General features: G+C 43.8%; 1 protein-coding gene across 2 annotated transcripts in view; it reads left to right on the top strand.

Moving 5' to 3' along the window:
- PDK3 (pyruvate dehydrogenase kinase 3) overlaps positions 1 to 12,490 on the top strand; it is a 59,611-nt gene that overhangs the window by 32,918 nt on the left and 14,203 nt on the right. For both annotated transcript variants that reach the window (XM_090265391.1, XM_090265390.1), the window contains exon 6: positions 11,948 to 12,025. In XM_090265391.1, coding sequence (XP_090121517.1) covers positions 11,948 to 12,025 — 78 coding nt within the window. The remainder of the gene's footprint in view (positions 1 to 11,947; positions 12,026 to 12,490) is intronic.

Here is a 12,490-nt window from a genome sequence, read left to right as displayed (position 1 = left end):
TGACTTTGACCGAGAGCCAGATCCTCTCCTCCTCTTGCCTCTTCCGGTGCTCACTCACAGCCTTATCTTCACACTCTCTCCTGCCCGCTTTGCGTTTTAACCAGTGAGATCACTGTTATACAGTGACCAAAGTTTACTCCCTCCTCTCTTTTAATCATTCCTACCACTCGTTTGGCATAACTTAAAGCCTGGCTTCCCGGTGAGGCTCTGCCCCATAGAAGTCACCCCCAGGTCCCTCTGCCACCCAGAATGCCACTTCCCTCAACACACGCATGTGTATGCACACTCCTACCCTTACACTGATGGGGTAAGGAGGAAGGACTGGCATGTCCCCTGCTCCCCACTGCGTCCTTCAAACCATGCTTTTCATTTCTCAACAGCCTCTTCCCTTAAGGAATACAGCAGTGGGGGGTGGTTTCTGATTCTGAAAGTGCATAAACACGTAAAGCAGCATCCGCACAATCGTCTTCTCTGCCACCCCTCCTTCATGAACCACGCCTCCTGATTTTCGTAGCACACTGAGTACACTCAGCTCATCCTGCTTTCCAGAGTGCTGCTGTGCCCCATCTGGTGAGGTGTATGCTTCCTGAGATCACTTCTTTGTCCTCAAACCATTGGTTTAAGTTATACCACCTGTCACGACTACATAATTTAGTAAAATGTTGTGTGAACTGAAATATGAGTGTGAAAAAGGGCCTTACTTCCATTAAAATCAAGTTGAATGCTTTGGAAAGACTTGGTAAAGAAGAGTCTCTTAAAAATGCAATGAAATGACTGTGAACAAGATAACTATTAGGTTACAGGGCAACACTGAGTAAAAATCTTAGAAGGAATCTGCACTCAGATTGCTTTACAGTTATCTTTAAGTTCATTACACTTTAAAGAAATAGGAAGTGGAATATTTATAGATGTATGTGGTATTGTTTATCTAAGACAGATGACCTGGAACCCCAAACCCACCCATATTCAAAGAAGGGACTTTGACTTTATGTGAAAAGATTGGCAGAGGAATGAATGGTATATTTACATGTATACTTTAAGTTATATTTATGATAGTAGTCCATATTTTATGGTTTCCCACTTTATCCAGCATTTTTGTCAATCATCCAACTCCTGTTCCCAGTTGGGGCCGTTAAGGGGACCAATCCCATGTTACCAAAATAATAAAAAAGTGCTCATTGAATAAAATTTAGAAAAGGTGGGAAAAGAGAGAAGAGAATTAAAAATGACTCATTTTCATAAGCTAGAGAGAACATTTCTTTAGGCATTGAATTCATACGAAGTTTACAGATCATTGTAAAACTGTGAATGATGTAAGCAATCTTTGTACGAAATCCATAGTCTTTGTGTACTTCCCCATCTCCAGCACTAATGCCCATCACACACCACCTTCCTGGGTGAATTCAGTACCTATCAGTGGTAGCCTCTATTCTACCCTCTGTATCAGTATCGTTCAAGTCCTTCCTATGTCTGATCTGCTATACACACAATCTCTAAATTCATGTGATTTTTCCAGCCAGGTGTATATAATCTTTATTTTTCAGTGGGGCCTTAAATCAGTTACCTTTCCTACCATGGCAAAATGGACTGCGCCACCAAGCAGGAAACCTGAAGGTCTCTCTTCCCACCCTTAGACTAAAGCAAATTTTAGCAATTAGCTTTTTGTTTCATTCCCCATGGGTCCTACTCTTAGTTTTGTGTCAAAATACCCAAGCAGACGCTCTTTATGGCTCCAAGTAAGACTGTAAGAGGACAAACAAGGCAGAGAGCACCAATGCTGAGAAGGCCTGGAAGTTCTTCCATTTCTTCTAGCAAAAAGGTGCTGGAGTCTTCCCAACAAAGGCCCCAGGAGCGACACTCAGGGGGTCTCAGAGGGCCCTGGCATCTCTATCTCTAATATTTTTCCCCTTCTTTTTGTTTTAGGAGGCTAGCTGTAGAGGGAGTTGGGCTTCTAGATTTTAGTGACAGCTCTACTATTGATTTTCTCAGCTGTGCAGATCCTGCCTGGTTCAAGCTACTCAGATGTCCAGGCCAGACGACCCATGTGTGTAGTGCGCACGTGCGTGCTTGCCTATGTGTGTGCACACATGGGTTTTATAGCTTTAGGAAGCCTTAATGAACTAACAATGATTCCATACTTAGATCTCTTGAGACAGACTATAGAAAACTTTTATGTGGAAGGGTAGGGACAATATTTTTATTTTTGACTAGCCAGTTGTATAAATGTGTTAAAGTAGGGTGCAATGTGCATAACATTAATTGAATGTGCAGAACATCGAAGCATGCCTCCTTGCTGCTTATTTAGCACATTAATATCTACCTTTACACATCTGAAAATTATAGACTCGTGGTAGTGAACGCTAGAATTAGTGTTGTAAAGTAGTTTCTATTATCCTCTGGGAGGTGCCTTCCATTGTGACCCTTTCCCTCCTTTCTTTGTAAGGAACCAGGAAATAAAATGGAAAATCCTGTGGTAAGATAATTTGAAAGGTGCAAACTTAAATACTTGGTACAAAAGTCACCTCTTACAGCGATGTTGGCTTGCCTGTGTTGTTCCTGTATGCTGTTATTGCTTAGCATAATGGCATGCAAATGGTATCCTGAAAGTGTGTCATTATTTTGGCTCAGAAATAATGTCTTGTGCTCTCACCCAGGGTTCTTTGGGTTGCAAGTAACATAGACCCACTTACGCTAGCTCAAGAAGCAGATTTATTGAAAGAACCTAGTAGGTCCCATGGTAATCCAAGGGCAGAAAAATACTTCCCAGCTGCAGCTAAAGCAATTGGACCTGGCAGACAGAAAACAAGTTTTTAAATTTTTTCAGTGTATCTTTGCAACTGGGGTTGCCAAGTCCTGACCCCTCTGCCTTTGTCTCTCGTCTATAGGCTGGCAGACTTGTTTAAGGCACTGGTGGCTGCTCCTGGCCTTCTAGATGATGAGAACTCTCAGTGTTTCCTTTTGTCTTCTGCGCCCTGCCTGAGTATCCATCCTAAATTCTCAAAAGATGAATTTAATTGGCTCAGCCTATCTTTCTGTCCACAACAACAGGTTTTAGGATTTTGGTCAGCCTCTAGATTGGTTGGCTTTACGTTAGATGCTCTGCCCTCCATTTCTCCAGCAGGCTGTGGTTTTAATGACGAGAGATGGTCCAGTACTTAAAAAAAAATCTGGTGAGCCCCAGTCAGGTGGCTGAGTTGGTTGGAGTGTCATCCCATACCCAGAAGGTTTCAGGTTCAATTCCCTGTTGGGGTGCATTTGGGAGGTAACTCATTGATGTTTCTCTCTCATGTTGAAGTCTCTTTCTCTCTCTCTTCCTCTCTCCTTCTCTCTCTCTCTGCAATCTATAAACATCCTTGGGTAAGGATTTAAAAAACCTGGTGGTTCCCACTCAGAATGGGTTTTGGGTAGAAGGATGATGATAGACATACCTTATTAGAATTCCCCTGTAACCTAAAAGGGTTTCTAAAGAGCAGCACATCTGTGACTTTGCAATGCTTTGTGGTCATTTATGTTCCCTTGTTCTGGCAGTAGCTTCTTAAACTTGAGGTTTATAGTTTTCTTTCTCTTATTAGACCCAAGTTAGGGATCTAGGCACCATCACGTTTGTTTTTTCATCCCTCACTCAGATTCATCCTTGTCCAGCCTCTTACAAGGATTTGTAAACAAAGGATTATGTGTAGTCATTGTAGAGGCCAGTATTTGATGGCAGAGTTCTATGGTGAATTTTGAATACAAAAAAAATCTAATAAAAAGTAATAAAATAGCCTCCATGAAGTATTAAATTTCCTGTGTGCTTTTTCTTAAACTAATTCCTAGCTAGATTGGATCTCTTGAGCTAGTTGTTTGGTGAATCTTCACCCTACCCATAATGAATTGGACTTGACCTTTTAAGTAAATAATCAGGCCCTGGCTGATGAGGCTCAGTGGGTTGAGCACCGGTCTGTGAACTGAAAGGGTTGTGGGCCAATTCCCCCGTTGGGATCAATGTTTCTCTCACATTGATGTTTCTTTCCCTCTTTCTCCCTCCTTTCCTCTCTCCTTAAAAAAAAAATAAATAAATAAATCTTTTAAAAATAATTATTCTTGTGTGTTTACAGGTTGAGTATTGTAGCCTGGGGAAGTATATATGTGCCACACCTACAGTTTTTTTTAGTGACTTTATGATCAATGTCTTATTGTCCTTGAAAACTGATCCTTAAAAACAATGAATAGCATTTGTGTTCAGTGGCAGTCATCATCATTTCCTAATAGTGCCTTTCAAAGGTTCATGGTAAGTAAGCACTTGCTCAGATATATTGCAGATAAAAGTAATTTGGTAAGTCATCATATTTTAAAATTTTGGTTCCTAATTAAAAATAGAAAAGTCTTCTTGGAAAGCTGGTTATAAGTAGAACTTGCATTTTACTCTAGAGTAAAAGAAATGAAATTATAAGCCAGTGGTTGAGTTTTGGTTATGTTGGTCCTGTTTTGAAGCTTTTTCATTTTTATGCTAGTTCACCTGAGGAGGAGGGAAATAGAAGTTTGAGTATGTGCCGTTATACGCCACACTACCCCGTGATCGTTCATGTCCTGGGAGTGACGGTCACAGAATTAGTATGGCCTAGCCTTGACTCGCCTGGCAAGTGGTCCCCAAATCTAGCTTCTCTTCAGAATTACTTGCTAAGTTTTTTTTTAAATATAGTTTCCCAGGCCTCAACACAGACCTACCGCATCAGACTTTCCAGGGGTTCATTTTATAATCTGTACTTTTGAAAAGCTTGGTAATGAATTCCACATACAGCCAGATTTGGGAACCACACAAGACCTCTAGTTCCCAGTCAGACAAAAAAGAACTTTTTTTCATGGGCAAGAGGGTTGTTCCATTTATCAAATGCTTGCTGGCTTTCTATTGTGTATCATGTGCTATGGGAATCATCAAGATGTATATGAATATAGATTTTACCATTACTGCCCCCCAAATGCTTCATTGGTGGCTGGTGTCGTCGTCGTCGGCAGCCGTCCGTCTCGAGAGACGATGGCGTAGCTTCCTGAGAGTCTATCTGCACCGCCGAGAATGGCTGTGCAGTCCGATTCGGGAGTGACAATCCCTGCCGCACTTGGTACAGGTGAAGGCAGATGGCTGTTGTTGCTGCTGCTGACGCTGCTTCCGCCTCGATCTTTTCTGGACCGCCTCCTCGTTGCGCGCAGCCTCCGCGCGTGACGTACCTTGCCTGACCGCGAGCCTCCAGGCTAGGCGGTCGTCTGCTTGAACTTCCCATGTGTTGAGATTGATGGAGCATTGTGTCATGTCCTTTTTGCAGATGTCTTTGAACCGCAGTTTTGGGCGCCCTGTCATCCTCTTGCCTTCTGCTAGCTCGCCGTAGAGGAGGTCTTTGGGGATACGGCCTGCATCCATTCTTTTGACATGGCCGAGCCACCTGAGGCGTCTCTCGCTAAGAACTGCATGCAAACTGCTCATATTGGCTCGCTTCAGCACCTCGGTGTTGGGGACCTTATCCTGCCAGGCGACATGCAGGACGCGTCGCAGGCACCTCATGTGGAAGCTGTTGAGTTTCCTTTCGTGCCTTGCGTAGGTGGTCCACGTCTCGCTGCCATAGAGGAGAGTGCTGAGTACGCAGGCTTGGTAGATGCGCAGTCTGGTTTTCTCAGTGAGGCTGGAATTGTTCCACGCTCGCCGGTTCAGTCTGGCCATAACTGTGGCTGCCCTGGCGATTCTCCGGTTGACCTCCAAGTCAACTGACAGAGAGCTCGAGATGGTGGACCCGAGGTAAGTGAAGTCGTTGACAACCTCCAGGGTGTATCCGTCGATGGTGATGCATGGGGGAGTCCCCGTGCCTTGAGCCATAACATTCGTCTTCGTCAGGCTGATGGCTAGTCCGAACTCCTTGCATGCGTGGGAAAGGCAAGTGACTAGCTGCTGGAGTCCCTCTTCGGAGTGTGATGTCAAAGCTGCGTCGTCGGCGAAGAGCATCTCACGGATGAGCACCTCTTTGACTTTGGTCTTGGCTCGTAGACGGGCCAGGTTGTAGAGCTTGCCATCGGATCTGGTGTGAATGAAGACACCCTCGCTGCAGTCCTTAAAGGCGTATTGGAGGAGCATGGAGAAGAAGATTCCGAACAGCGTAGGCGCGAGGACGCAGCCCTGCTTTACTCCGCTGCTGACTGGGAAGGCCTCAGAGGTTGCGCCGTTGTAGGACACCGTGCTGTGCATGTTGTCGTGAAAGGACATGACCACAGCAAGCAGATGTGGTGGACAGCCAATCTTCCATAGCAAGCTGAAGAGTCCGCTTCGACTGACCAGATCAAACGCCTTCGTGAGGTCGATAAAGGCGAGGTAGAGTGGTTTATGCTGCTCGTGACACTTCTCCTGCAGCTGGCGTAGGGAGAAGATCATGTCCACTGTTGATCGGCCAGCTCTGAAGCCACACTGGGACTCTGGGTAGACGCGGGAAGCAAGGGTCTGCAGGCGGGCAAGAGCGACCCGGGCGAATACTTTGCCGACGACGCTGAGGAGAGAGATGCCCCGGTAGTTGTTGCAGTCGCTGCGGTCTCCTTTGTTCTTGTACATGGTGATAATGTTGGCGTCTCTCATATCCTGGGGGATGTAACCCTCCTTCCAGCAGAGACAGAGTAGATGGTGGAGCGGCTGTAGCAGGACTGGTTTCCCGCTCTTTAGGATTTCTGGAGGGATTCCGTCGCTTCCTGGTGCTTTCCCGCAAGCGAGGCGGTCGATGGCTTTGCCGAGCTCTGCCGCAGTAGGTGGGGTGTCTAGCTCCTCCATGACTGGTAGGTCTGGGATGGCTTTAAGAGCAGTGTCTGTTACGGTGTTCTTCGTTGCGTACAGCTTGAGGTAGTGCTCGGTCCACCGCCGCATTTGCTGTTCCTGGTCAGTGATGACCTCACCTGTCTTGGACTTAAGGGGGGCGATCTTGGAGGGGATTGGGCCTGTTGCCTTCTTGATACCCTCATACATTCCTCGTGCGTTGCCTATATCGGCGGCTTCCTGGATGCTTCTGCACAGGTTTAGCCAATAGGTGTTGGCACAGTGGCGGGCGGTCTTCTGGACTTTGTTCCTGGCAGCCCGTAGAGCTTGAAGTGTACTGGGAGTGGGTGTGACCTTGTAAGCCAGTAGGGCCTTCCTCTTAGCCTCGATCACGGGTTCCATTTCTTCCCAGTGAGCCTCGTACCAGTCAGCGTTCTTCCGCTCTTTCTTCCCGTAAGCAATAATGGCGGAGTTGTATATGGCGTCGCGGAGACGTGGCCAATTGGATTCGATAATGTCATCTGCCGCCACTCCCTCGCCGAGTGCATCTTCCATCTTGTTGATGAATTGCTGGGTCTTAACTGGGTTGCTGGCACAACTGGTGTTGATGCGTGGGCGACCCTTCATCTTGGAGTGGTGCAACCTCTTCGGCATTATGCGCACCTTGCTTACCACGAGGGCATGGTCCGTGTCGCAGTCTGCACTGTGGTAGCTGCGGGTGAGGAGGGTGCTGCCAATATCCGTTCTTCTGGTGATGACGAGGTCAAGCTGGTGCCAGTGGCGGGAGCGGGGGTGCCTCCATGACACCTGGTGGATCTCTTTGCACTTGAAGAATGTGTTTGTCACGCACAGGCCGTGGTGACACAAAAGCTCAAGCAGTCGCTGACCATTCTCATTGATCTTTCCTCTCCCAAAGTTTCCGAGGCAGGTGGGCCAGGCCATGTGGTCGGCTCCTACTCTTGCATTGAAGTCTCCAAGGAGATAGAGAGCGTTACTTCTGGGAATCTTGGATAACGCTTCGTCCAGTGCATGGTAGAACTGTTCTTTCTCTTCGGTGGTGGCGCAGAGGGTTGGGGCATACGCGCTAAGAATGCTGACTGGGCCGAAAGTTGTTGACAATCGGAGGGTAAGTAATCTCTCTGTGCCTCCTGTGGGTGGCTCTATGGAGTTAACAAGCGTGCTCTTCACAGCGAACCCAACACCGTGCTGTCTTGGTTGGTCCGGAGACTTCCCTTGCCAGTAGAAGGTGTAGTTGGTTTCTCTGATAGTTCCGTTGTCGGCCAACCGGGTCTCCTGTAGAGCCGCAATGTCGATGTTTAGTCGTGCCAGTTCCCTATCGATGACAGCGGTTTTCCTGGCACCCTTGATCCACGGAAGGTCTGCAGTAAGTCCGGGGCACATGGTCCTGATGTTCCAGCTAGCGAGGCGAAGAGCCGGAGGCTTCTTTCTTGTTGTTTGCTTGGAATTAACTGGTGCGGGTGTTTTGTGGCCCACTTTTCGAGAGGCGCCTCTCTGATCCCCAGGCACCCAGTGGGGCAGGCGAGCCATGGCGAGACGGTAGCTGTCCAGTGAGGTGCGATGACCTCTCCCACCGTCAGAGGAGACCCCTGGCGCTCGTTTCCTTCGCCAATCGGATGAGCTTATAACCGGTATCTGTCTCCTCCCGTGTTGAGTCGACATCTTGCGATGACGCTGGAGTGTCCTCTCCAGTGAAGCTGAAGCTACAGAGCCTGGGCAGGGTGATATGGAGGGTCTGCTGTTGCCCATGCAGCAGACCCCCCCTCTCTTCGCAGCTGAAGGGTCCAAGGGAAAGACAAAGTCAATACAGCTTGGCTTCAGGTGCGCCGCAGGAGTTGCCGGTGTTGACTACAATGTCAAACCGCCTTAGGGACTCCGGCTCCGGATTTTCTGTCGGGGTTTACTCCCTTAGCCTTTCCCCTGAAGAGGTATGCCGCAAGGCAGCGGAGGTTTTTTGGAGTCAGAGTTTTCCTTCTCTGATTTTAGAAATGTCCTTCCTCTTTCCTCCTTTACAGTCTTGAGGGCAGCATTTACAGGCTAAAATGTAAGGTGGCTGGTGTATGTGAGTCTTATTGTGATGCTTTGAGTTTTTCAAGGGTCATAATGCAGTTTTTAATTGCAGTATTGCTACACCATAATTTGTCATGATGCTTTAAAAATTCTTACTCACACCTGGTTTTAGGAACCATGCTGTGTCTTTGAGTCCCAAGTTGGTTGCTTCTATCCAGACTCTACCATCTCTTCCTCATGTTACATTTGCATAACATTTTTTTCTTAATAATGTCATTATAATCCTATGCCACTGGGCAAGGAAATGCCATGAGAACCTAGGACATTTAGTGGGTTCTTTTCCTTTTACAGTGAATGGAAGAATGATGTCAGACCACCTTTAAAGGTGTAATATATACTTAGAGGAGTTGTTTTATGGAGATGTTTTGGCCTGGTGTGTGGATAATGAAGCATGACTTCTGGATTTCAGTATTTGTTGGTTTAAGTCAAGTAGCCGTGGAAGTTCTTGGCCGACTTTGTGTGATTGCGTCACTAGGTGGAGATGTAGCATTGTTTGGTGGTGTAGCCAGTGTGGAAACAGTGCATCTTGGTTTCTTTTGATGAAAGTACTTTACAGGTATTTGATGAGATTTATTATACCCTAGGAAAAAACCTGCAGATTTAATGTAATTCTAAATTGTAATTTTGTAGGGTTTAAATTAAGCCCTATGTTAATGACTATTTTCACACTGATCAACTTTTTTTCTTTCTCCTTTACTAACACTTCCTCATTATTTCATCTTGTCAGAGCTATTCTTATGCCTGTTTTTGTGCTTCTTTATAGTGGTTTAATTCTAAAAGTTTAATAAAATAGTTGGGATTTTAATTCCATGGTCAAATATTATATAAAACTTTAATTTGGCAGCAATATGAGATCAATGCACCAAAACTTACAGTCTGAATATACCCAAATCTTATCTTTATATTATTTTAGGTTGATACATCAAATTTTAACATATGTAAGTTCTGTAGGGCTTATTTCCCCCCTTTTCCCCTTTCCTTCCTTCCCTCTTTTTCTTACCTCTTGAATCTTAAACAAGTATCTGCACAGTATTGGTGGAGGTAATGTAAAGGAAGTATGAGCCTGTCTCCAAAAAGCTAATATCTAGTTGAGAACATTGCAAACACGCCATGAATTGTTTTAAAATTTTTTTTTATTGTTTTTCTATTACAGGTGTCCTGTTTTTCCCCCTTTGCTCTCCCCTGCTCCCCCCACCTCCCCCCACTCCCACAATCAATCCCCACCCTGTTGTCCCTGTCCGTGGGTCATTTATACATGTTCCTTGACAAGACCCTTCTCTTTCTTTCCCCCCTTTTCCCCCTCCCCCTTCTCTCTGGTCACTGTCAGTCTGTTCCCTGTTTACATGTCTCTGGTTCTATTTTGCTCACTTGTCTGTTTTGTTCATTAGTTTCCTGTATTAGGTGAGATCATATAATATTTATCTTTCACCGCCTGGCTTACTTTACTTGTCATAATACTTTCCAGTTCCATCCATGCTGTCGGAAAAGGTCATCCGTGCTATATATAGCAAAAGGTGAATTGTTTTGAAGTAGTAATGTGAATATCTGATCCTTAGAAATTGTAAAGGTGAAATAAAAAAAGAAAACAGCTCACTTTGGAAAATAGTCTAGCTGTCAAATGTTTAAGCATAGAGCTACCGTATGATCGATCAGTTTTCCTCTGCTAGTTGTATACCCAAGAGAAATGAAAACATATGCTCACAAAAAAACTTGGACGTGAATGTTCATAGTAGCATTATTCCTAATAGCTTAAAAGTGGAAACAATCCGAACGTCCATCAGTGGGTGAATGAATTGATGAGATGTGGTATATTTGTGCAGTGTAATATTATTCAGCAATAAAAAGGAATAAAGTTCTGACACATGTTATAGCATGGATGACCCTTGAAATATTATGGTGAGAGAAAGAAGCCACTCTCCAAAAATCACACCTTATGATTCCATTTATATGAAATATTCAGAATAATAAATCTAATGACGCAGAGTAGATCCATGGTTGCCCAGGGCTGGGGTTGGGGAATGACTGCTCATTGTTACGGAGTTTCTCTTTGGGGTGATGAAAATGTCAAGTTGATTGTGGTGATGGCTGTACAACTCTGCAAAATACACTAAAAACCCCATTGAGTGGTGTGTACACTTTAAATGGGTGACTTGTATAGTATTTCAATAAAGCTGGTGTTTAAAAAGTAAGTTATCAAAAGGGTTCAAATATATCAAACCAAGGGATAGTTATTGACCACCTAACAGGGATATACTAAGTTCCATGTACGTTACAAAACAAGTGTAAGACACAAAACCTGACCTCCAATTGCTCACAGTTCAGGAAGAAAGGCACACATGTAGTATAAAATAATGCACTTTTTCTTTCTAAAATTGTTCCCAATCTTTTAGGATGTAGCCTCCTGAATTCTCTCTTCCAGCTCTCTCTGTAACGGCCCTAATCTTCTTATCCTATGTCTTTGTCTCTGTCCTTTCAAAAGCGAACTATTGCTCCTCAGACTTTGATGAATATCAGCCCAGCCTGGTTACTTTTAATTAACTTAAAGGACATTTTTAAACTATGGTAGCATCTCTAATAACTTAGAGTGCGTGGTTCATGAAAAACCCATTCATTCAGCAAACAGCTATTCATGTTTCATTTACAAATAATTGACAAACCTTAAGACTGTTGGCATTATTATCTTTTAAATTACAGCAGATATCATTTTGCTATAATTTAGTCAGGTTGCATGGTGCTCAAAAGTATAGCCTTGAGTTTATGGATTTTCAAGAAAAATGCCTTTTAGGAATATTTAAAAGTTAAAACAAATTGTGGATAATATAGAGCAGGCCATATCATTGTAAATACAGTATTTTGATATTGTTGTGGTCATTAAAACTTGAAAGAAGGAGAAATTTTGGTTCAGTCATAGTATTTCTATTAAAGCCAAAACTGCTATTTTTTTAAAAAGTAGTAGTTGATTAATTTAAAATCCTTCAGGTTAAGAATTTTCCTTGTTTGCTTATCTATTCTGCCTGTCTGCTTGTCTGTATGTCTGTCTATCTGTCTCTGCCTTGGTTATTAGTGTGGCAGCTAAACATTCTTCTTTCTTTGCAGATGCATATGAAACCGCCAAGATGCTTTGTGAACAGTATTACATGGTAGCTCCGGAGTTGAAAGTTGAAGAATTTAATGGTAAAAGAATTATTTTAACCTTAAATATGAAGAAATTGACTAAAAAACTGATTATACCTGAGGTATATTTCAGTGAGGTTCTAAAATCGGGCTGATTTTAAAAATCTTTTATATATATATTTAAAACCTTTTCCTTATCTGTGGTCAATTAGGAATATTGTTGTAGGGAGTTTTGGGGCAGGGATATGTAATCTACTAGAACTCAAAGTTCTTAGAACACAAGTAATCCAGTAGAAAATGCACAAAGGTATAAATAGGCAGTTCTCACAATAGCAAATGCAAATAGTCAACCAAACTATAGAAAAGTGTTTCACTTTATTAATCAAAGAAGTACGAACAAAAACACAGATACCCTCCCTTTTTTTGTCTTTCAGAATAGCAATGATTAAAATATTTTATTGCTTTGAATTCGTGCCCAGAAAAATATTTTCTTACCAATACTTATATATTTCTGGTATAACTTTA

Source organism: Furipterus horrens, unplaced genomic scaffold, assembly GCF_987537825.1.
Source record: "Furipterus horrens unplaced genomic scaffold, mFurHor1.1.pri manual_scaffold_17, whole genome shotgun sequence".
In the NCBI taxonomy this organism is placed as follows: domain Eukaryota; kingdom Metazoa; phylum Chordata; class Mammalia; order Chiroptera; family Furipteridae; genus Furipterus; species Furipterus horrens.
The sequence above is the reverse complement of the archived record's forward strand: the minus strand, read 5'-3'. Positions and strand labels throughout refer to the sequence as shown.